Genomic DNA, 24,733 nt, shown 5'->3' with positions numbered 1-24,733 from the left:
ATAGTTGTCCTAAACCCTGCCCTTGAAAACAGTTTGTGTTCTCATTTACATGTCTGAGACAACACCTGGAACCAAAGAGGTATTTGTAGTATTATTTGGGAATGGACTGAAGAGCTCAAAAATGCTTGAAAACTCAGGGGAGAAAGATGGGTAAAGACGGGTAATATTTTTTTGAAAATGATCTTCCTCTTGACTCCAATATGTAGGAGTTTTCCAGCACAGGAATTTTGTTTCCACTTCCTCTGTCCCTCATTTGTAGTATTTGCTTTATCTTTACCTTGATTCCACTGGGAAAGGTTCATAAAGGAATTTTTTGTAGAAGTCTTTCTTAATATCATGAACTAGAATTACAGCTTTTCCTTGGTCATCAAACTGTGGTCTGCCAGCACGTCCCATCATCTGAAGTACATCTGCCAAAGAGACAACAATGTATAAACCAAATGTATTTGCTTGGATGCATAAATAAACGTATTTATGTCTGTGTAATATACAACACAGGATTTTTGTTTTTTTTCTATCTCAGATAACTTTATGATGTACTTCTTTCTGGCAGAGACTTATCCTCCTGCATACTGAAAGACCACCACTGCAACAGAATCCAAGCTTATGTCTAATACAAATTTAATCTACTCTCCTTCCATTCCACATCCATCCCTCATTTGGTCATATGCTATTAAAGATGATGAGTAAGAGAACTCATGAAGGCAACAATGACAACTGTGTATTATTTTCCAATTTTCAAATATGTGACTTCACATTTATACAAGTTTCTCATATAAGCTTTTCTGCTAGATACGATTTCCTAGGTTTTGAGTATTTGAGAGATAAAATGCTAAAGGCAATATCTAATTTCTGAATGCGATGTTATTTACCACTCAAATTTCATGACAAGTTATATTCGTTAATAGCACAGGATTAGAGATGGTTTCATATCCTATGTTGTCCCTATATCAGATCACAATATACAAATTTAAAAGCTGATACAACTAAAGCTTACCTCTACTACTCTGCCTACACACCATTACTTGCACATGCTAGTTAATGACTTTTATGAACATTGAAAATACTAGTTAATGCAAAACATGCTCAACTTGCTAGCTGCCCACTAAGATAAGTATGCTTATCATTTATTTGTTTGTGTCTTATCTGAGAAGTGCATCTGCACATGCTGTTTTGTGTCCTGCTCAACAGAGCTCTGATTCCTTTCTGGTACCTCCAACTGCTGTTTAACTTACAAGAAACAATGGAAAGCAATTCCTAAGTAAGTTTTACATCTTTATTTTAAAACTTTTTTATGTTTTGTTTATTCCCTATGAGCTCTATCATACCTGCCCAACATGTGGCTTGCAGTACTGGGCATTTTGAAAAGAGATTTCTTTGAGTTCAGAATCAATAAGCTTTTGGCCCAAAGCTCAGCTGGGTAAAGAAAATCCAGAGATAATGGGATACATCAGTGGACCATTATAGGAGAAATAGACACCCAATGGTGAGTTTTTAGTAACATGTTTTCACTTATGTACTGACAAGCTATATAGACAGCAATGTTTTTTATCAGTTTATTCCTTTTGTTAGTTTAGGAGTGACATTAAAATGTAAAAATGAAACTATTTAAATCTGCTGCTTCTGAACAGGTGTATGTACAGGAGGGTGATGAAACGACTTTAATGTGGTAAATTAAATTGTGCATAATACCATATAGGAAATGGATTTACTAAAAAGCATCAGGAAATTGTTTTTGCCAATATCCACTATGTAATTATACAAAATCAATATTTTCTTTACTGACTATATGTTCCTTGGCCGCTTTTAATCACTGGACTAAACTCCTGAAATGTTAAATATGATCCAACTGGCTGACTAAATAAATGTCTGGTAACTGAAAAAGGCCCTCCCCAAAACCTCTGACTTCACTCAAAGAAGCATTCTTGCTTATTTTGAAATTACTGAACACTCCACAGTGATTCATTCTGCCCTCAGCTGCTTCCTTGGAGCCAAATGCATTCCTGATACAGAAAGGTAACTTTGGTAGTGAAAACCAAGTAATATCATGATGGAGCAGCGAAGGCATAACTTGAGGGCAGCATTAAAGACAGTATTGGGAAATTTTTGGAAGTATTTCAGAAAGAAATTAATTACATTTCATTTTATTGCTGCTGCAAAACTGTGCTACCTATCCACAAAAATTCCAGATGCACAAATATTCTCTAGAAAGTTAAAAATAAAACTGCTTTAGGCAAATGACACCACATGTTTCTTCATAAAGTAAAGAATCTGCATTTTCTGTTGCAGTGCAGACAACAAAATCTGAATGCTTCCATCACAGATGGTGGTATTCCATCCACTCCCTCCCCCATCCCAAGTCTTATTGAAAAAGCAGGAATTGAACTCCCAGTGCTGAAGTTGCCTGAATTTAAAAAGGCAATAAAGAGTAAAAGTATCAGCATTCTCTAAAGCCTTTGTGAGTACCTGTACAACAGGTTTCTAAAACAGCATAGAAAGTCTCCAATGCTTATTGAGTTTCTGATTTCTTTAAAGTACATTATTTTCTCTATTACTGATTTCTGACAGTCCCACAGATTCAACATAAAATTTAAAGTTTCAGTTGATTTCTTTCTTTGGCCCTTTTCCTCATTCAGCAATAAAGTCAGTCATCACTGGTCTTCCAGTCGGCACAAGCAAGATACTACTTTGCTGCCGAGACTATTTCTACTAAGTTTACATCACCCAAAGCCTGTCACAGAATACAAGTGTGCATGGATAAACTCCCAGGTCATACCAGAATCTCTGAACAAGACAGCTGGTCTGGAAATTGATCCCAAGTTTCCTGCAGAGCACTGACCACTAAATTAAGCTCTATGATGGGTTACTTGAAGAAGTAACCCCTGTAGTATTTTCAGTTTGAGCTTTTTTTCATTACTAAACTCCTCTTACTGAAAAAGAGTGCACGGGTGAAAAGACATTGCATGGTTAAAAAGATGTAAGCTCTCTATTTACTTCACAAATAATATTTGGATTGTCCTTAGGTGTATACATCACTAGTGTAGCATAGGATTATTTAATAATAAACTTTCTCTTGTGAAAAGAGAAAGGGGAAACAGAACAGGAAACCTGGAATAAATTTAGCTTGTCCTCATTCTTCAAGCTTAGTACCATCCAGACAAATATTCTCCCTGTCTGAACTCTGAAAGAAGTTCTTCCATGGTTAACTTTCTAAGGCTGGTTGAAAACGCTGCAGAACATGAATTTACCAGAGCCAGAAAGCAATAAAAGTCTGTGTCAAGATGAAAATTCAAATATTTAATTTAGCTGCTTATTTCTGAAGTATTCCTTACATCAGTGAACATACTAGACTAGTTAAGGTTTTTCATTTACTGTCAAGTTACTATTTAAACACTTTATTTTCTCATACATGTGTGATTCAACTGTTGTGTTTTAAACCACGGCTAAGTTTATGGTTGGAAATTTGTTTCTATTTAGAAAATGTTTAAAAAATGAAAAAAATTGCAGGCATGAAGACTTCCTTTTATACAACTAACTACATAGCTAAATTGTCTCTTTAATCGTTTAAAGTCTATTTTGGATGATACACATTAAAGGAATTCAGCATTAAAAAGATATGCAAAACAGAAACATTTTCATTATTACATAAAATCTTAAGAGTTCTCTTACAACTGCATTAAACAAAGAAATCTTTTCCTCATCTCTCCTAGTTTGTACCCAGATTAGGTATTTTCAGTGATCAGTTACTAAACAATTCAGATCATTTGCACATGATTAAAATACATTTCAACATAGGAACATTTCCATAATTTATGTCAGTACCTGTAATGGGATAATCCACGTAACGCCTTGTTTTTCCATCATAGTATTCTGTTCCTTTAACAATTACTAAATGAGCTGGAAAATTTACACCCCAAGCTAATGTGCTTGTGGCAATAAGAACCTAAGACAGAAAGAAAGATTAATGAAGTCTATGTAACAAAAAGCCAACTTTTAAAATTCCATGTAAAACTCATTATGGTAGGATTCAAAAAGAACACATATACCTGGATTTTGCAGTTCACAAACAGTTCTTCCACAGTTTTTCTGTCCCTTTCATGCAGACCCGCATGGTGCATGCCTATTCCAAAAGCAAGTGTCAGCTTCAGATTTGAATCTCTAACTGTCACTATAACGTCATTCATCTGTAACAGAAAGAATAATTTCATGTTTTAAAACAGATTACCCAGAAATTTTAAACTTTTAGGATTGTCGTTATTTTTTTTCCTTTTTTTTTTTTTTTCAGCAAGGATAATTTGCTCAGTGCTGTTTATACAAACAGGAAAACAGAGCCTTCTTCAGTCTCTGAAAAGTCTGGGTTTAGTCTAAAAAGATAAAATACTTATATTAATGATAAGGGGGGAATAGGAAATGCACATGACTTTATTGACATGCTAAGTAACACAGACAAGGAAATGAAAATGCTGAAAATATCTTGACAGGTCTGGCAAATGCTGTGCATTCTGTTCTGTGTTTGTTTAATGCAATCCCTAGTATCAAAGGGGTTAGAACTGGTATAAAAACATAGCAAATCCCTGCAACCAGTAACATAATAAATCTGGCTCTCTTTAATGCCTTTGAAAAGACAGACATAGTTCTTCAGTTTGATAATTTTATTATTCACAAAAAAGGGTTTTTTTCACATGCTGAAATGTAAATTAATTTTGATTTTTTTTGAGTATGAGTTTGTAATTTATAGACTCAAACCCTGTAGTGAAACCCAGCATTTATGGCATTCGTTTAAATCTTTTAGAAGTCCAGACAAGAGCTATTTTTATTACTATTTCTAATTTTTCAAACCTCATGTCGATGACTACCTGGAATCATTTTAAGTACTATTGTTTTAACTATCTTTTTTGCCTACATTTTTAAGTAGTAAATTTGATAATAAACTTATTTATTTCTGTAGATGACCTCTATGAAAAGCCTCTCAGTAATAATGAACAAAACTGTCTTGTTTAGTGATTTTATCTCTCAATATTCCTTTTATTGTTTTATTTCTAAGGTTGTTTATTATTTTATGTGATTTTAATTTAATTATAGCCAGGAACTTTAAAATTTATGCTCTTATTAGTGGTTTCCTGGTGCCACCAGCAGTGGCATGATGATATTGCATACTTATGGGCAGCATCATTCATGGTTAACATAGGAGGTATAGTCATGGTTAGAGAAAAAATAGTAGTGCAGAACAAATTAGTCAGGGTAACTGAAAAATCTGGACACAGTGTTCAGTCTCATCTCGGACTGAGTATCCCAAAGTACCAAAATATGATACTTGCTTGACTGCAGTGATATCTTCATTTCTACTTTGGACTCTGAGGTGTTGCACTTCTGATGTTTAAAACCGTACCCTCTCTAAATATTTCCTGGGTTTTATAATTCTCAGACCCTAATGTGAATAAGATTATTCATATATCTAAACTCATGTAAGATGATACTACTATTATACAAAGAATCCTTAAGAGGTATAAAAAAGGTGGAGAATATAACAGTCCATATTGAGGATTTTAAAACAAAAAAATGAACAAACAATATGGATTTTGTAAATCAATCAATTTTGTTAGGAAGAGCAAATTACAAAGCATTTAAAAAGTCTATTTGTTGAAGTAGTATTGACTAACAGAACCACAAAGAAGTGGAAGTAACAGAGAACCCAACTGAAAAAAAAAACACGTTCAAGTTTTGACAGATCAATCAATTTGACCCGTCAATGGAAGCTCTTAAACTTTGAAGAGAGTAAAGAGCTGAATGAAAGGAGGATATGTTAAAGGATAAAGTTTATCTATCAAGATACAATCAGCAAACCTTTGATTTCTCTAGTCAACATGTAGACATGTGACTGCAGTGTGGACAACATGAATTATGACCCATCCTAAAGAGTTTTGCTTCTAAGACTAAAAAACAGCTAATGAGAACACATATACTATTTTCTCTACAATTATGACCATCAACATACAATACTAAAAATATTATCAAATTAATGTTTTCTGTGCTATGGATTTATGAAGTGGTACTAGTACTGCATAGGCTCCCCATGTCTAAATAGATACTTTGAGAAATAATAGCTATATATATACATATTTGGCAGGATATTAAGATGAAAAAAGAGAAAACAAACCTGGTAAATATCTGAAAAATAAACAAAAGAGAACAAGAAGAATGCATTTACATTTTACTCAATTTCTGCATTCAAAAATTGGTAAAAGATTGTTGAATTAATTTTTCTTCTCCCTGTCAAGAATCAGCACCTCATGATAGTTATGTCTTTAATGTAATGGAAGAAGCCAATTCCAATGACATTTATTCCATTATTCACATCAGCAGAATGTGATATTGGGAAAATAATGAATCTAAACTCCCTCTTCCTCTAGAGCAGTATGGGGATCAAATTAGCTGATTTGGATTAGTCTATAGTGATTAGACTGCTCCTTCAGCACTTGCAGTTTTACAGTGTGAGTAATTTTCAGTACAGAACCTGAGATAAGCCTTTTTGCCATATAGTTGCCAGCATAAAACATCCTAAATTCACACTGCTGGGAATTTATTCAGAGATGTTCTTCTTGCTTTTACAATCAGTGGTGGTTATTTTTTTCCCCTCTGACTTGTATTACAGCGGTGGCCTGTGGTGCTGTTAGTCATACCTGCAAAGCAGTATAATTTACCACAGGAAAACTAAAGAACCCTTAGCAGGAGAGCTGGTGCATGTACTACGATCCTGTCATTTTAGCAGCAGGGAATCCTAGTCATTTTTAGCTGACCCCTTACTTTCATATAAATCATTGTAATAAACATAACTCTTTTACCCATAGGCACAATCCAAGGCTTAAAATTCTCAGGACAATTTATTTAAAAATATAACTATCTTAGGTCAATGTAGTGTAAGAACATTATAACTTTCTATTAGGAAATAATGGCACAATTAATAGGTTCATTAACCAGAAACAGACAAAGCACTGTGACTTTAAAACAAATCTAATATTTCTGCATTCTTACAACTAAATTATTATTTATTTTTCTGAAAACAACTGTAATGTTGTTTTACTCATAGAAGGGTAAAGAAAATATATTTTAATAACAGAAAATAAGTATATAAAAATAACATAAGGAAATATGCACAGTACTGACATACCCCCCCCCTCCCCCATACAACACCAGTGCAGGGAACCTAATGCAAGGAGGGATTTTTTCCCTGGACTCCAAGACAGGTAGGATTGGGCCCACACTGAAAGGTTTTGCTATCCTTCACAGATTTTTTTGATAAAAAACCAAAAATATTTCCTGTGTTCCTAATATTAGGTTGATAAGGAATCTGCCTTTTAATAAAAAAACCATTTGAAAACCAATTCGGGACTCTAGTAGCATTGCAAAATATCTATTCTAAAAAGTAAACTATATTTCCATATTTTCTATTCTAATTTCTGAACAAGCTAGATTTTTATCAAACTACTAGGTAGTCATTTTCTTTGTTCCTGCACATATGTAAACTGTTGAACCCTTTACTTTAAGCTAATAGAACTTTTTTTTATATATTTTAAATTTATTATACTTAAAAAGCTTTTGTAGAAAGATAGGATTCCATTTAAGCAGATACATTACCCTGTGCCTGAAATACATTCCAGTCAGAGTATAATTCAGCAAGTTGATGACAATGCTGGCTCCAAAAGAAAGGAGGAGACCAGATTGGACAAGAATGAGCTAACAGATTGTGCAGCCCAATTCTGTCCCTTTGAGTGTGATATATTGTTTCAAGATGCTAAAAACCCATACTTTCTCAAAGCATATCTGTTGTGCTGGTTTTCCCATTTTCACAGAATTCTCATTATTAGTACTCTCTACTCTTTTCAAAGCACGTCAGACTCAGACCATATGCCACTGAATAATGCTTATCAATTGTCTAAAATGCCCAATAGAAGAAAGATGTGCCAAACAAAGGAATCGTGAAAGTTATGAAGTCTTTTACAAAAATAATTACATATTTCACATCTGCTACAGATGTTAAGTGAAATAAAAACATCTCCTTGTTATAACTAAATGTTAATTTTTATGACACACTTTTGTGTCATAAAACCAACATCTTGTAGAAGGAAGCTGAACTTCTACAATGAGTGAAACATTTAGAAATCATTCTTGGGTACCCTCCTGATCTTTAAATGCAGAAAAAAATAACATCTTAGAAAATTATTTTTGACGAAGAGTTGGCTTATACTTCAGAACTCTCCCACACAGAACAAGATGCCTAAACCAACTCAAATAAGATTACTGAAGAAACATTTTCAAATAAGGTTTAAACAGTTGAGATATATTATTAAAACATATATTAATACTTCATAATAATACATTAAAACATAATAATATATTAAAACAATTAACACTGAAAGTCTCATCTAAATGACAGCAATGACACAAATGACACAGACCAGATTCTTCTATTCCTGTTTTACAGCACAACATTACCTCAGAACATTAACATGGAGATAACAGGTTATTTGATTTAAAGGTCAGAGAACGAGAAGTCATCTTTTTTCTTTCCAACAATTCTTGGGATTTTTTTGTTGGTTTTGGCTTGGTTTGTTTGTTTTATTAGCAATGCAAACCAGAACTATTGGTAAAATTTAATTCACTTTCATGCCTATGTCTATGTATATATCCACATAGTGTACAAACACATATACAAATCCGTAAGTAGTGCACACATGTTTACACACTCATGTGACTAAAATGGCAAAATCAGTACGGGTCTGATACATTCTTTTGGAGTCAATGAATGTCCTTCATTCAAGGGCTCTTGAATTCAGTGGAAGCTAACTATTGCCTGATATGGATGCTATGGAATATTATTGTAGGTATGTTTGCGCTAAAGGATATTGGTTATTTCTAGAGGTTTCATAAAGAACAGTCTTAACAGGATGCAGATGGCAAAATGATGCACAAAGCAGAATGCAAAAATCATTGTGATTAAAGATAAAACTATATACATTGATACATTTTTTGTCCCTCCTTGTACTGTAAATACTAAAAATAAATAAATAAATAAATAAATAAATAAATAAATAAATAAATAAATAAAACCCCAAGTATCTGGACAGGAAATAAATTTTTAAAAGAACCCCACCAAATAAATAAGAAAACACCCTGCTTGTCTGCTGGTGAGAACTGCATTCTAACTTCAAACAATAAACCATAAATACTACTTTGTACTTTTGTTTTGGGTTAAAACAAAAAGCTGTAAAAACATTAGAGAAAAATAAATAAACTGAAAACTTGATTCTAATAAATTACGTTGTAAAAAGATTGCAACATTTTCCACCACCACAGATGTAGATGCAATTTCTGACAGAGAAGGACTTGTTCCTCTTTAGTCAGCCCCCAATGTAGAACAGTATAACTCATCTTACTCAAGCTTACCATTATACACTGGTGGCACTGTCTGTTTCCAAAAGCATAATCTGAGCTATCGTCCCTTTTAACAAGATAAGTTATGGGTCACAAGCTTGAACATGACAGTCCTGGCTGACAACTGCAAATTAGAATTTTAGCAAGGATATGAGTATTTAAAAATCATCTAATGATTATACAAAAAAGCAAGGTAAGCATAAGGTTTTCTTTTTCCATGGGCATCTTGGCATCAATGAACAAGAAAAAGAAATGAAGAACTACTCTATTTACAGGTGAAGTCTTCTCTTTGAGATGAACTGCCCATTCACATTTCTGTCATGATGCATCTGTGCCTCATAAGTATAACCAAAACAATCTTTAGAGAGTGATGTCTAATGAAGAGTCCTTGCTACTACTGTGGGTGGCAAGGAAGGCAGCTTCTGTTGCTGCTTCTTCACTCTTTGGTGAAAAATAAACTCTGCTGCATATTGTAAGAGGGATAGAGAGCTCATTTTGGAACGTGTATCGACAATGAACCTTACAGAAAAATTAAAAAACATTTCTAAGGTTTTAAGATAGGTAACTATTCTTTCTTCTTCAAGAGACTGCCCACTTACACTCTGATCAAACTGTGGCAGTCTCCCTTAAATCCTGAAGAGTGTTTGCATGTGCAGTTGGAAAATGTCGGAAAGAGCTTTGAAGTACCATCTACAAATCCTGGCAAGTAGGGTATTGCAACATCACTGGAAGCTTCCTTGGTCTGACTAAGGTATATATAGTACCTAAGGTACTTGAGAGGACATTTATTCACAAAAAACATGCACATCACCTGAAACTTAGTTGCATAGAATAATTAAACAAATCGAACTATTGTAGTGCAGCAACAGGTCCAGTGGAACTGGAAAACTGATCAGTACTGGAAACAGCAATTTTCATCAAGTACTGCTCAGTATTATGAAGACCGACTGCTGTGTCAACCTTCTGAATACCTTTCAACTTTCTTAATACTACAATGAGTATGAGCCAGAAACTGCACACCAGACATCAAATTCAAGGACAGCATCCAGGAAGAACCATCCCCAAAACCTAATGGAACTGCCTATAACATATATTTTCAGTAGATGGATATATAACAAAATTCCTTCTCGACTATAATTCAGTTGCACCTGTTAGACTACTGACTCCTTTGAGGGAAAGAACATCTTTTATGATTCCTCCATGATCCAGGCATGCTGTTACCTGCTTTGGTGGCAGTGGTTGAAGGCTTGTTTCTGTATGTCACTTATATATACAAATATGTATTGCAGAAGTTTCATGCAAGTTCATGTAATTTGAAATATAACTGATTGATATATTGCCTGCAGTCTGGAGTTTTGTGAACTGAATTGGTCACAAGCTGCAAATGAGAGCCTGGTTTGGCACTACCACTACAAGGAGAACCTCTACAGAGAAGATCAGGGAAGCTAAGATGATGGCAAACAAAGATGATGATAAACAAAGATCCAATACTGGTAACAACTAAGGTAACAAAGACCCAGTATCAGTCTCTGCCCTACTCCAGTCTCTTCCCCACAAGGTCTGAATCTCTCTGATACCATCACAGAAAAGCTGCCAAGTAGGGTAACACAGAAGAAACACTTTTAATGGCTGTAAGAATCTGTGTCTACCTCAATATCAGTCCTCTAGATGTTATTATGTATGGCATTGTTTACCACATTCTAAGAAGCCTTATGAAGTCTACCCACTGGGAAGCTAATACAAACATAGCCTAACTTTAAGCCACTGTGTAGCAAAACCAATTACATCATTGAACAAAACTAATGAATGAGTTCTCAAAAATCTTATGTCAGCCAAAATTATATGGATAAGGCTGACTGAAGAAAAAGTGCCAAAGTCTGTTGTAAAGCTTGTTAACTTTGTATACACCCATGAAAAAACCTCTTACATCTCAACATACTTCACAATTAACAATTACAAATATTGTGAAAATAAAGTAATTTGTCTGTAAGTTCCTCTAAAAAACAGTGGTTGGCAAAAAAAAAATGTGAAAGATGGACATGAAAAAAATTTGTTTAAAGGCAACAACAATTTAGTTCTTCTAACTGGTCTGTTTTTATCCCATATGGAATTGAGAAACTTGAAATATTTGGGAAAGGGATTAAGACATGGAATACCTACTATAAAGTATTTGCTAGTTCTGTTTTTCATACTTTAAAATGTTATAGCAATAGGAGAGAATTTTTGTCTGTTTCACCTAGTCTAAGTCTGACCGTAATATAACTTGGAGTTAAAATTTTTAAATATAAAAAAAATTTAAATTATTATGGATAAAGAATTAGGCAGGATATACACTATATATGTAGCACTGCTATAGTTTTGTCCTGTGCTTCAATGTCACATGAAACTCAAGCTAATCATTCTCATTTAAAATACAAAACTACAAACTAGTTCCATAATTACCTAAAGAAATGTCCACTTGAAATTGTGGGTACTTCAAACAGAATTGTGTTCTGCATAATAGTGGTAAGATATAACAACTAATCCTCTGTCTTTTACATTTACGTAATCAGAACTGAGTAACTTGGTAGGTATCTTATGCTCCAAACACTCAGCTTATTAATTCAAATACAAATCATATGCAAATGTCATTAAACTAATAAATGCAAAGTCCGCTTGTCCTTGTTGGCTCCTATTTCAAAACCTTATTCTGAAACATGAAATTCGAAGACACTTAATAGAAAAGCCTTTTCCAGCAAGTGAAGAAGTTTCAGACAGTTCTTTTCAGGATAGTAGTGGCTCCCAGGACATGGGGAAACTATTCATATTAATGTAAGTCATTTAGGGAAAGCACATTGCATATTCTAATTGTAGGTGAGATTACTGCAGTAAACCAGCACAAGCTACTAGAGTACTCAACTAAACAGTAATAATTTGGATATGAAATGTTTCTGTTAGGCTCAAGAAAACATTAAATAGAGGTTATGCAGCTAGAAAAGCAGCATCAGATGAGATATGCTTTAGTACTAGTGGTTTATCATCCAAGACAGCCATTTTCTATTTTAAAATCCATCCAAAACAGGAAGGATACAGATGTTGTGCTTTATCTCTGAAAAAATCACATTTTATTTTTTTTGCAAAAAGCAAACAAACACAAACACTTAATTTAGTAACCTATGCTTTTTGGTACATAAAGTTGGTATACAATTGTATAACCATTCATAAAACTGTCGATACATAAATATTCATACAGTAATCAGTTTGGATCGTTTATTTATGATTCCTGCATTTTGCTGTGTTTTAGCCCTAAATTATCACAGAAATTCCTAGTAGAAGATTTGCTACCATTAGAAAAAGCTAATTTTCAAAATCTAGAAAATCTGAATATTAACCAAAAAAACCTGTTTTGAAGCAATGATATACTATAATCAGGACCATCAATTGAGAAGGAAACAAATAATACTGTATTCAGAGCAGGTGCCAAACTGAGTGGATCAAATATAGTATGGTAAACCATTTGAAAAATGCAGATAAAAGAGAATATTGAATAGTTATCATTTCACCATCACCCATGTTTTGTAATAGACAAAGTAATGACTTTTTGAACAAACAATACGAGAAAATGTAATTAATTATACTGTTTGAAAAAGAACAAAAACTTTGCAATATTTATGTTCTTATAACAAAGCTATTGGCAGAAGTTTTCTTAACTTTTTTTATGTCATTGATTTATTTAATTGATATGCAAGACAAAATCATTATTAAATGATTCATTCTGCAGTATATCTATCTATATATGTATGAATATAGATGGACAGATGCATGTATATACATATATACATATATTCACACATATATGTATGCATATACATAATGCATTTTATGAGAAGGATGATTTTTCTCCTAAAACACTGAAAGAGATTTGGTTTAAATTCCAGCTCAATATCTATATGTTACAGATGTCCAGCTGTAAACTTTAGAGAACACTAGCCCTCTTTCTTCTAGTCTTTATCTTATCTTTGTATCAGACTTATACCATGTGATATATGTTGTCTGGGACAATGGAACTAGCATTAATAAGAGATACACAGGAAAAAACAAAGATAAAAGAGTTTGTGTTCTGAAGTTCAGCTCTTGCACAGACGCTTATATAATCTTAATGGTGACACTACTTTTAATACATATGAAATTTAGCATATGCACAGTTCTTTCAAGATCTACCCTCAAATGACTCTTGTTTTAGAATGATTTTTTTCAAACAAACATCAATAAAATAGAAGCAAAGCAGCAATAATAAAGGTAAAAAGATTCTACCTCTCTTTCATCCATCTTCAGCCACTGTTTGGGATCATCCTCAGTGGCTAGGAAAGCTATCAGATCTAAGGCAGTAAGCCTCGTCTGACGTCTGGACGACACAAAAATAAGAACAGGCTTGGCTGGAGAATGACTCCGAATTGCTGTTGAGGAAAACAGAACTTTAAAGACAAAAATTAAGAGTTTCCCTTTGTAATATGTAGATAGATGACAGACCTCTCTGAAGATGACATACAGGTAGGTATACATGTATACTTTGTCTTAGATGAGTATATACCACCTCTGAACCAAAGACCATAAAATTATGCTTAGCTGAGTCTGAGTTAAGTGCCCTGACACTTCAGTGATCATTGTAAGCTAATTAAGAGAATTGGTTAGGAAAAAAAACCCAACATAACACCACAAAACCTAGAGAAGCTTTCTAGGCTTCAAAGCTTGTGAATTTCTCTATCTCAGTGTAATAAATATGTTAATGTTTTTTCTACCTTATTGGAGTATGTTGTCTCAGATAAAGTGCCATCAAAGTCAAAAACTTACTTTTTACCCGACCTTTTTTTTCTGTGCTTACTAATTAGTCTGACATATTTAAACCAATTATGTTTTAGAACTTTTTAAAAAATCATTTTCTTGCTCAGCCCATTATGGAAAAGTTTGAGGTTGCAAGCAAATTTTTATGGTCCCAGGAATAAGTATTGCCATGAAAATGCTAAAATAACCTTGACTGTATCATGTCAAACAAGTGGGGAACAGAGCCTTCAATAAATCATATTTCTGCAGATTTTCTAGCATCAACAAGCACAGAAGAATGAACAGGTGTACCTAGAATTTTCAAATACTCTAAGTCACTTATAATCCATTTGTGTGTTTTCTCATATAATTCTCATTCTAGCAATTAAATTTATGTATTGTTAATTTCTGAAAACTATTTCCCACTATCCATCTCCACATATTGTTCCCCAGTTCATCAATACTACCCAGCATGTGCTCCTGCAGTTGTGAAATTATTGAAATAGGATAATTCATGTGTATTTATATCTCACAACCATATATGCCAATATATCTATATATTTTAAAAGCCCAACATCTAATGGATTTTTGTTGCTTTAGGAACAGGTGTGGCAGAATAGCCCAAGACAGATTTATTGTTCATTAGTGTTTTTGTACAATGCTCTTGTGGAGGTGTAAATAATCCGAGCTGTCAAGATTGGTCTCTAGTCCACAATCAATACTTTGCTTCTGTCATAAGGCTAATTAAAGCAGCTAAAAAGTCACCTCACAAATGTCACCTCACAATCAACAGCAGTTCACATTACAAAATTTATTTTGGAGGTTATTTTTAATTGATATAATAAATATTCCTTATGTAACCAAACCGAAACATGTTCAAATAAAATACGAGAGTTTTCCCTAAATCTTTCCTGCTTGCCAGATTGGTTAAGAATAAAAAATTGGAAACAGAAGCATATCTGGATGCACTAGAAATTCTGAATTTTATGGTTATTGCTTTGAAACTAGAATTATAGGAGGTTAGCCTGACTTGCAACTTCTGTTCACAATTTTTTTAATGCTTACATACAACGGTCCATATGAAAATACCTCAGCAGATTAATAATATGAATGGTTTTATTACTTTCTAAATTTCAAATATTTTTATACAAATGTTTCTTTATGGTGTCAAACACTAAGAGAAAACACATTTTATTTCCCCTTCACTAGCACTAGTTTTATTCTTCTGTTTTAAATACACTACATTCTTCTGTTACATGTTGCATTTGCAGCACACTTTATGTTTCAGACAAATAGCTTTGGGCCATTAGCAGAGCAGATTCCCCCAATACATGCCAAGAGTACATACAGTAACACATGTTGCAAATGTGCTGCAAATGAACTGTGTAAAGTTTTTTTTCTTTTACAGAAAGAAGGAAAAGGTCTAGGAACTTGTTGCTTACCCTGAAATGCAGGTTTGTTCATGCTAGCCATGCGAGGACAGTAATGCTGGCCAGGGAAGCCCTGAATGTGCACCTCCAGAGGAACAGGACGTACTGATGGTCGGAAGTTGAACAGACCCATCTACAAGAGAACATTTTTTTTTTTTTTCAAGTTTAACATTGAATTAGCTTATAAATTGCTATTTTGTTTTTCTGCAAGACAAATACATATCTCTCTTCTAGAACTTTTTTTCATACCTGATTAATGTTTAGCCAATCAGCAAGGTCTCTGGCATTTGCTAAAGCAGTGGATAAACCAACTACTCTTACAGGCTTCTCAGTGTGCGATGAGATAAAGTTTGTTCGAGACACAATGACTTCCAACACTGGGCCTCTCTCATCCCCTAGTAAATGAAAATTGCATTGAAAAATAGAGAAAAAGAAAAGCTTCAGATGTCAAAAAGTACATTCACATCATAAATACCAAAACGCTTGTTCAAATTTAGCAAAATTCTCATTAAAAATAACAAAATGTGCTCACCCAGAAGATGGATCTCATCTATGATAAGAATGGCAACTTTCTGAACATAGCTTCTGTTCTGCCAGCTTCTGCTGACACCATCCCACTTCTCCGGGGTAGTAACGATCAGGTCAGCTTGGGCAATGGCTCTCATATCAGGAGTCACATCTCCTGTCAACTCTACAACCCTGTAATCAAGAAAGATGGTGCCTTGGCTTTGTAAAGCTTTAAAACATCTTAATGTTCAAATATTTACTCCTAAACTTAAATTCTTTAAAGAGTGAAGCGATTTTGTTTCTCATCAAATACATTTAATAGGATTTCTGAAATTAAGTAAATAAACTTGTCTCTCTGTTTCCCTTGCAAATAGCATATAAATACCAAATACCATTCCTCAGCGAAACCATATAAAAAGAAGAGAATGAATATGAGTCCCAACTCATCTATGGTTAGTTTTTCAAAATGAAGATAACATTATATTAGTATGATACAATGTGAATCATAACATCCTGTCATATCCAGGATGACAGCTTTCTAGAAAGCTACCAAGTTTCTGCCTGCTGTTCTGCATAGATCTCTGGTTTGAAAAACGAAGCTAAACTGCAGCGTGTATTGCATTTGTTGGTGAAGGACCATTAAGACTGGTGCAGAAATTATCCTGAGATCATTTTTTGGGAAGATTAGCAGTGTCTTTCCAATTGTTTGCCTCATTATGTTTTCTACAAACAGCATTTATGATGATCCATCATTTTAGATGGATCCATTAGAATGGATTTTTGATATTTCAATGACACATTCTACATCCAGTTGAATAAAAATTCCTCCCAGTAATGTGTATCTTCTGTTCGAAATTTAAGTCACAAGTAATTGTAAATTTCAAAAAGGAAATATTTCCTGAAAATATTTTAACTCATTGCTACAATAACAGGAATATCACTGGTAATTTCACGTACACACAGTAGCACTTCTTTCTCATGAAACTTGTGGTGTGCTTTGAGCTTAACTTAGGAAAAAAGCTATATGTAGAAAACGCAAAGGCCATAAATAATGCATCCTATGGATAATAATTTTAATTCAGAAAACTATAATTTTGCAAAACCATCACCATGACTGATATACCTCACAGATCATAAAGTAATGGCTGAACAACACCTGAGAAGATCATCAAGAAATTAAAGTAACCAAGCAATAAAATTATATTAATTTATATATGAAAGGCATAATAAGATTACTAGTACACAGTCCATCAAGTCCTGTATGTTCCTTAGAGCTGAGGTTTCTAATGAAAGCTTATCTTGAGTTACGTTTTCAATTTCCAAGGATATTGTAGAGTGAAATCTCAGCTTCATATTTGTTATACTGGCAAGTAAGGAGAATGCAAATAGCTCAGTAGCCCTTTCTTAGTTTTGATTTTGCTGTCACTACAATGACTATTGACAGTGCTTTTTAAGTACTAGAAATTTGAAGGACAGTGTATAATCGAAACCTATATTGAAATACTCATAAGTATTCTGTAGATTTTATTCATACTTGATGGGCTGTTCTTTTGCTTCTTATTTCTCTGATTAGGTAAGGAGAAACATACTTTTTACCAAGTTTTTCTTCAATCCTAACTTTCCAGTCCTCAATTCGTTCACGGACGAGTGCTTTTAAGGGTGCAATATACACTGCCTGTGAAAGAAATGTCACAAAACCAGAAGTTAAACAAGAAACCTTTATTACAGAGTACCTACAACATATAATATTTGCGAGATTTGAACATACTCATAATCTATAAAATGAATAAGGCCTGAGTTCCTTAAATGACCTATAACGGGATTATATTTAAAACAAGCATAATGCTTGAAAAAATGGTTTTGTTTCCTGAGACATTAATAAGCAAAAAAATTAAGATAAAGAATAATTTCTTGAAATTGAATATTTATCATATCATTTAAAATAAAACACCACTTATATAAATAATGTCTTTTTTTTCTTGCTAGGACTATAAAATCAGCAAGTTAACATTCTAGAACAGAAATAATCTGAATTTCTAGCACGCAATATCTTACCCAATTTCTAGTTATGTCATTAAATTATTAAAACATTACCAGTTAAATAAAAAAGCTGATTATTTTAAGCTAAATGTCACAATTTTTTTCTCAAAGAAGCCTGCAGTGCAGAGGGGAATACTCTCACATGTACAAACAATACTTACTTACAGATTTATGGTCAAAAATTCTGAAGCTTTTGAACATGCAGAAACTGATCATGAAGAATTCACATACATTCTTTAAAATGTATAGCCATGTTTTCAGCTTTAATAAAACCTAAAATATATATTCCTTTAAGAACTGGCTATTTTGTATGTCTCACAGATATTCTGAAAGTGTATGAGTGTTTTTTTTTACCTCACTTGGACTAACTAATTACATGAAGATATTGAAATTTCAAAGATGATTAAGGTATTTATGTACACAATTTCTGTTAACTTAAAGTTTATTCTTTCTTAAATCTTACACTCAGATACAAAGATCTTTCCCAAAGACTTTAAAGTTAAAATGTGGTTAACTAAGACAAGATAGCTAAGTCAAGAAACAGATATATATTCAAGAAACAGATATATATTCACTTTGAAAACAACTTTGAGTTGTTCGGCTTTTAGGAAATTTAAAGCACTGGGGCAAGCTGTAACAGAAAATTGGCTTGTAGTAATTAATTGCAACTTATTTGTTTAAATAAAAGAGAGACTGGGCTAGCTGTTTTCACATGGAAGGGAATTAATAAAACAGTACTACTGCTAGCAGAAGGAGATTAAAGCAGGAAATGCAGTTAAGTAAGGAAGAAAAGGAAATCCAGCATGCCTGTATGTCATGTTTGTAGATTTAACTCTAGTAGTACACTGATTAAAATAAAAAATTGAAATAAAAGCACAATGTACATAATGAAATGCCATTTTATATCCAGACAGATATAAATTGGAGACATTAAAATTCAGTTTCCCATAGTATTTTTCTAGACTTTTGTATTGCTGAAAACATGGTAATACAAAATCAGTCTAATAAACCTATTTTACAAACCTTTGATGTGGGATACTTGTTAAAAACTCTAAAGATGGCTAATTCAGCCGCAACAGTTTTTCCAGAACCTGTAGGTGCTCCAAGAAGAACATTGCAGTCTGTGTGATAAAGGGTATGAAATATCTGTGTCTGGATAGGATTGAAGTGTGTGAATTTGTACAGGACTTCATATTCTGGATGTCCCAAGGCTGTAACAGGCAAAGGCTGAAGATCTAGAAGCTCTGTAACCACAAAATAATTGTAAGACAAGATATGCCATGATATACCATTGCTTACTATGAAGATAAACATATTAACCAGTAATTTAGTGCAAAACAACTTACATTGGAAAATGTTTTACTTAATATCTCATATGACACAGAGTCCATATTTTGGTAATTGTTCACTTGGATGAAGAATAATGAAAAGTTGTTTTTATAGCTCTGAAATATTTCTGCAAGTACTGTTTTAAGTACTCTGATAGCTGTGAACCAGCTATTTGCAGAGATTAATCTTTTTCTTATAGCTGTTTTCTTTTTACCTTTACTAGTTACTTGTAGTAAGTTCTAAACTCACTGTATTAGATTATATGTATGTCCAGGTCTTATGATAACAGAATGTGGAGTATTTCAAGGTCAAGGAAAAAATCTATTAAGGAAGGAAGGATTCTTTGGAGTTTCCAAGTTGATGGAGTAATACAAATCAGATGAGTACAACTAAATCTTGCATCTAATTCTTTAAACATGTAATTAAAGACATAATCTTAATAAATAAACAAACAGCTTTTCAATATATGATTCTCAATATATCTTGAGGGCATCTGCTATCCAAACAATTAGAGACTCTGGAATTTGGAAGATGATATATATAACCAGATTGGATTTGGAATTCTACCAAATTAAGGAGACTGCAGTGATTCTGCTATGCAGATGCTTGCTTTGAAGTTTGGTTTGATTTTTTTTTTGTGGCTGGAGGTCTCCCTGTCTTTTCAGGGTGCTTCGCATTAAGGTATGATATGGGAGTCATAAAATCTACTGAGGCAATGATGCCTAATATTCTTCACATGTTTTTCACTGATACCTTATGGCTGTTTTATCATTCCCACTGAAATGGTGATTTCTTGGGCTCAGTCAAGGAGAAAGAAGCCTTTTTTTGCCTAGCAGGGCCTCTATGTACTTCATTGTTGAGTGGGAACCAGATGGGAATTGAAATCAATTACCATAAATCCTAGAGGCTCCATAACTGGTGATGTGTAAATATCTTTCTGTTTCTTCTGAATAGTAGTCAGTGATCAGTCAATTAGATAAAAAGGTTACACATGCTTTTCCAGACACTGTAGGTACAGTATAACAATAGCTAAACACTTCACAAACACATGTGAATTTATGCATGCCAAAGGACAACACCGTATGAGAAGTGAGTATTTCTGAAGGCAATCACTTCACAGGCTGCTAGATGAGCCAAATGTAATTGCAGTGGAAAGGTTTTACAATGACATCAGGCCCAATGAATGTATAAAGCAATTTATGTATCCAAAAAAAAAGAAGCAAAACACAAACATATGCTTCTGTGCCAAGTGTTAAAAAGAGGGGGAGGGGAAGGCCACGACTTGATGAGATGAAATGTGGTGTTTTGCTGTAACAGTGCTTAGTATGATAAATTTATCTTAGCAAAAATAGTAAAATATTTCCTATTATCAAAATTTTAGCACTGTTTCTTTTGTCTTTGATGAATGCCATTTATAATACACTCCAAGATTATTTTTAACTAGTCCAGAAGAAAAGTAATGCTTACAAGCACTAAGATAAGACATACTGTAACAAAGAGATTGACTTAGTTTTATATAACGGATTCTATTTTCTTATGATTTATAGAGAACCTGGAGTAACTAAAAGGCTGGTATTATGCTGACATTAAATGAGCTGCCTTTTGTTCAGGAACTGAAAAATTTAGAGAGCTGGAGAAGAAATATCACAAAGTGAAATTCCATAAATTCTTCTTTGATGAAGCAGAAGTAAGAGTTTTATTGCACGAACATAAGAAAAATCAATATGAGCAATATTAATTAAAGCAAAAGGATCAAATTTGAAGTTACCTGTGTGGGGTGGATGTCTCTCGGGAAGAATCAAATGTTGAAAATTTATGATACATACAGCCTCTGCTCCTAACCATCTATCAGACACAGCTCGAATGTAATATTGAGAAGGAAGAGGTTCAAAAATTGGGATTGTGAACACCAGCAGTTGAGGTTCTTTAGTAATGATCTAGTGCAAACAGGTAGAGAATAATTACTGCACAGAAAAATCAGTAACTTGAAAAATCATAGTTTGCCTCACTTCCATAAGCATACTAACACAAAACAATAAAGTATGTGTACACCTCCATGTGCTAAATGTTTACATCTTTACAAAATATTTCACCACTGGGAATGTATTTTGCTTCCATGGTCTTCAAAGGACAAAAATAAGGCTGTCTCTTCATCTTTTTCTTTAACAGAAAAAAACACTAGTGTCTTTCTTTTTTTCACCTGAAAATAACTGTCCCAGCAAAGAAGGAAGAAAAAAAGGGACATTTGAGATTAGAAAACGTTGTTGTGGGAGTCCAAGCTTATCTAGTACATCTGAATCTGAAAGCTTTGCTACTGATTTGAAAATCTGCTTGGGTCAAAATTCTGTTTGACATTACAAATCCTTATCTCACTAACTTTATTTTTGTCTTGCTATGAGATTCTGAATAAAATCTGTTACCTGTTTCTTCTGAATGATGAAATACTCTGAATGATAAATGTGATCATTAGTAGGATCTTCTACCCAAATCCACCAGGGCTCTCCAACAGTGCCATGTACCTTTAAGAGCAGAAAAGATAGCTTTCTTTTAGTTGTAACAAGGTTCTCTAGGTTTGCTAGGTATGTTGGATATATTTCTAAATGACACAGGCTCACAAAGGAATACAGAAATACAGAAAGCGCAAAATAACATTTTGAATTAGATCAGTCTGCTTAAAGATTGTGTTTCAATAAGAGTTTGCTTAAAGTAGGTATCAAGTAAATGGACATGATACAAATGCAACTGAAGGTAGTGCCTCAGCTGTTTATAAATAGTTTCCTCTAGGCTCCTATGAATGCTTCCTCTTTATTCCTCCCTGTACTTCTGCCTTTGGATTCTGCATAGAGGATTGTCTTTTGCTATTGTCTGCTCATTTTTTGATCAAAAACATTCTCTCAGGAAACACTGGACACTGAACTGTGACATTCCTCTCTCCTTCTCCCTCTTTCTTCTAGAAAGATACAGGAAGGGGATTCAGAAGGCTATAGATTGTAGTTGTTGCTACAGGTGAAGTAAGAAGAACATAAATAGAGCTGTCTCTTGATGATGTTCCTGCCATCTGGCAACAGTTTTTTCCATCGTAGATTTCTGTTTGCTTTGTTGTGTACCTTACTTTGCAATACCAGCCACAAATCATAGCTAGGTGGGATTCTCTTTTAAGATTTTTTTGTTTCTTTAACAGAATAAATAACTTGTGCCAATGAACAAGTATTTTACTTAAATATCTAGGAAAATAAAGAAAAATGCATAGTACAAGTGTACAGAAGACATACTATTAAGCGAACATAGATTTCTGATGTTTCTGATGAGGACTGTGATAAATTGCAAAATCAGAAGATGAAAAAAAAAGTTGGAATTATTCCTGAACTTAATAGAAAAAAAAGACAAAGTGCATAGTTGCTTCTAAAGGCAATTATAACACTACAGGAATTTGGTATTGATTCACACAGTATGCATTATTTTCAGCATAATTTGTTCTTGTGGATGTGTCAGAAAACAGTCTGTAATGGTTTTTGAAGACAAAAATATGTACAAAGAATAGAACCAAGGTGCTTTTGTCTCCTTTTTACCACAGTTGCACAATAGAGAAGCAGATGGACATTCATTTTCATTCGTTTAAATTTCACTAACAGCTTCACTGGGACCTGAAGCAGTGAAACTGAAAGGACACAGGTTACTGCAGGTGACATTTTGAAAAACGGCAGTGAGACTATTATTTCATCAGGGTTTAGGAGAACTGAAGACAAGAAAGAAGATTTAAGGAAGGTGATTAAGTTCAAAGCTCAGAAATTTTATTATTAACTGTAATAGCACCCTAATTTTGGAGAGTCCCGTGGAAAAACTGCAGGGCAATCTGGGCACAGGTAACACAACACTCTCTCCAGTAATGATTCTCAAGAACTCTGGGGAGCTCTTAAGAACTGACACATACCAGTATTTGGGGCAACCATCACCCTAAAAACTGCATGTCTGATATATGACTTGGCTAATTAATACTAGTTGAATTATTCTGTATTTCTGCTGGACTACACCTGACTGCAGTAAGGCTTAATTGCTCTGCCTGGGCATGTTTATAATCCTTTACTCCTAACAAAAGAATAAAAATTTTTCACTGGATATGCCTTGCTCACATGCTTTTACTGAACTTAAGGGCTTCCAGCACTGAAAACTAAAGCCATTAAAGATCAAGATGATGTCATATCTCATGACTACCAAAACATATCTTTTTTCATTTGTAACAGCAAGTGCAAAATTTGTGATGAGATCATTCTAGAATTAAGTATTCAGATAAAGGAACAAACTTAAAACCATGAAATGTTAGCCAAGCAGGGTATTTCAGTCAAGTATGGTATTTAATTTTTTAATATTCTGCTTTTATTTGATTACTCCAATTTTTTGACTGGAACTTTTTAGCAACTAGCTTTTGTACCAGTTAAAGCTATACCTATAAGTTTCTATAGATATCATCTGAAAAGCTTGCTAAAATACTGTGTGATGATGGAAAAGCAGTTTCAGAGTGTCAAATTTAAGACAGTTATTAATTTTCTGAGACTATTAAATTTAACAGCTTTATTTATTTACTGTGATAGAAGTTTCATTTACTGAAGAAACAAGAAAATCAACAGCTGTGTTACAAAAATAAAAAAGTGAAAAAAAGTTTTCCAAGTTTTTATGAGTACCAATATACAAATTCACATAAAAACAGCTCCTTAAGTTGAATTGATAAAACAATCACGATGTTTCCCAAGCAACCGTCAGAAAAACTGTGTAAAGGGATTATAGCAGAAAATAGACTTTTGACAAAATTTTGCTATAACTTTAGAAGTTCAGAGTCAAATAACAGTATTATTCTGTGTGGACCTCTTTTCAACTTGTAAAAATACAGAGGAATCTGGATTTTGTAGAAAAATCTAAAAATGGATTGAGAAATTACCTTTTATTAAGATAAAGTTTAATATGAAGAACAGTACTTTTTTTTTTGTATTTAACAGATTACAGGTAAAGTGGATGAAAGACTGAATAATAAAAATTTGTTTCAATCCTAAAAAGTAATGGCTTTTTTGCCTTCTGAAGTACTGTACATAAAAAAGGAAGCAAAAAATATGCCATGTTATGATTCATGGTAGGAATTCACTCAAATATTTCTGTAATAACTTCAGGCAGCCAAACAACATCAAATGTTCTATATTTTCATT

At 33.4% G+C, this 24,733-nt stretch overlaps 1 protein-coding gene across 1 annotated transcript in view; it reads right to left on the bottom strand.

Moving 5' to 3' along the window:
* Positions 1-24,733, bottom strand: part of ASCC3 (activating signal cointegrator 1 complex subunit 3) — a 246,623-nt gene that overhangs the window by 51,631 nt on the left and 170,259 nt on the right. Inside the window, exons 22-32 of the mRNA XM_027731475.2 lie at positions 21,959-22,057; positions 21,307-21,475; positions 19,233-19,453; positions 17,759-17,844; positions 16,195-16,361; positions 15,912-16,057; positions 15,675-15,795; positions 13,726-13,868; positions 4,047-4,184; positions 3,823-3,943; positions 278-410 (exon numbers count right to left, since the gene is read on the bottom strand). Of these exons, the coding sequence (XP_027587276.1) occupies positions 278-410; positions 3,823-3,943; positions 4,047-4,184; positions 13,726-13,868; positions 15,675-15,795; positions 15,912-16,057; positions 16,195-16,361; positions 17,759-17,844; positions 19,233-19,453; positions 21,307-21,475; positions 21,959-22,057 (1,544 nt within the window). The remainder of the gene's footprint in view (positions 1-277; positions 411-3,822; positions 3,944-4,046; positions 4,185-13,725; positions 13,869-15,674; positions 15,796-15,911; positions 16,058-16,194; positions 16,362-17,758; positions 17,845-19,232; positions 19,454-21,306; positions 21,476-21,958; positions 22,058-24,733) is intronic.

Source organism: Pipra filicauda, unplaced genomic scaffold (genome assembly GCF_003945595.2).
Source record: "Pipra filicauda isolate LSUMZ 115617 unplaced genomic scaffold, ASM394559v2 scaffold128_size5466820_pilon, whole genome shotgun sequence".
Taxonomy (NCBI): domain Eukaryota; kingdom Metazoa; phylum Chordata; class Aves; order Passeriformes; family Pipridae; genus Pipra; species Pipra filicauda.
The sequence above is the reverse complement of the archived record's forward strand: the minus strand, read 5'-3'. Positions and strand labels throughout refer to the sequence as shown.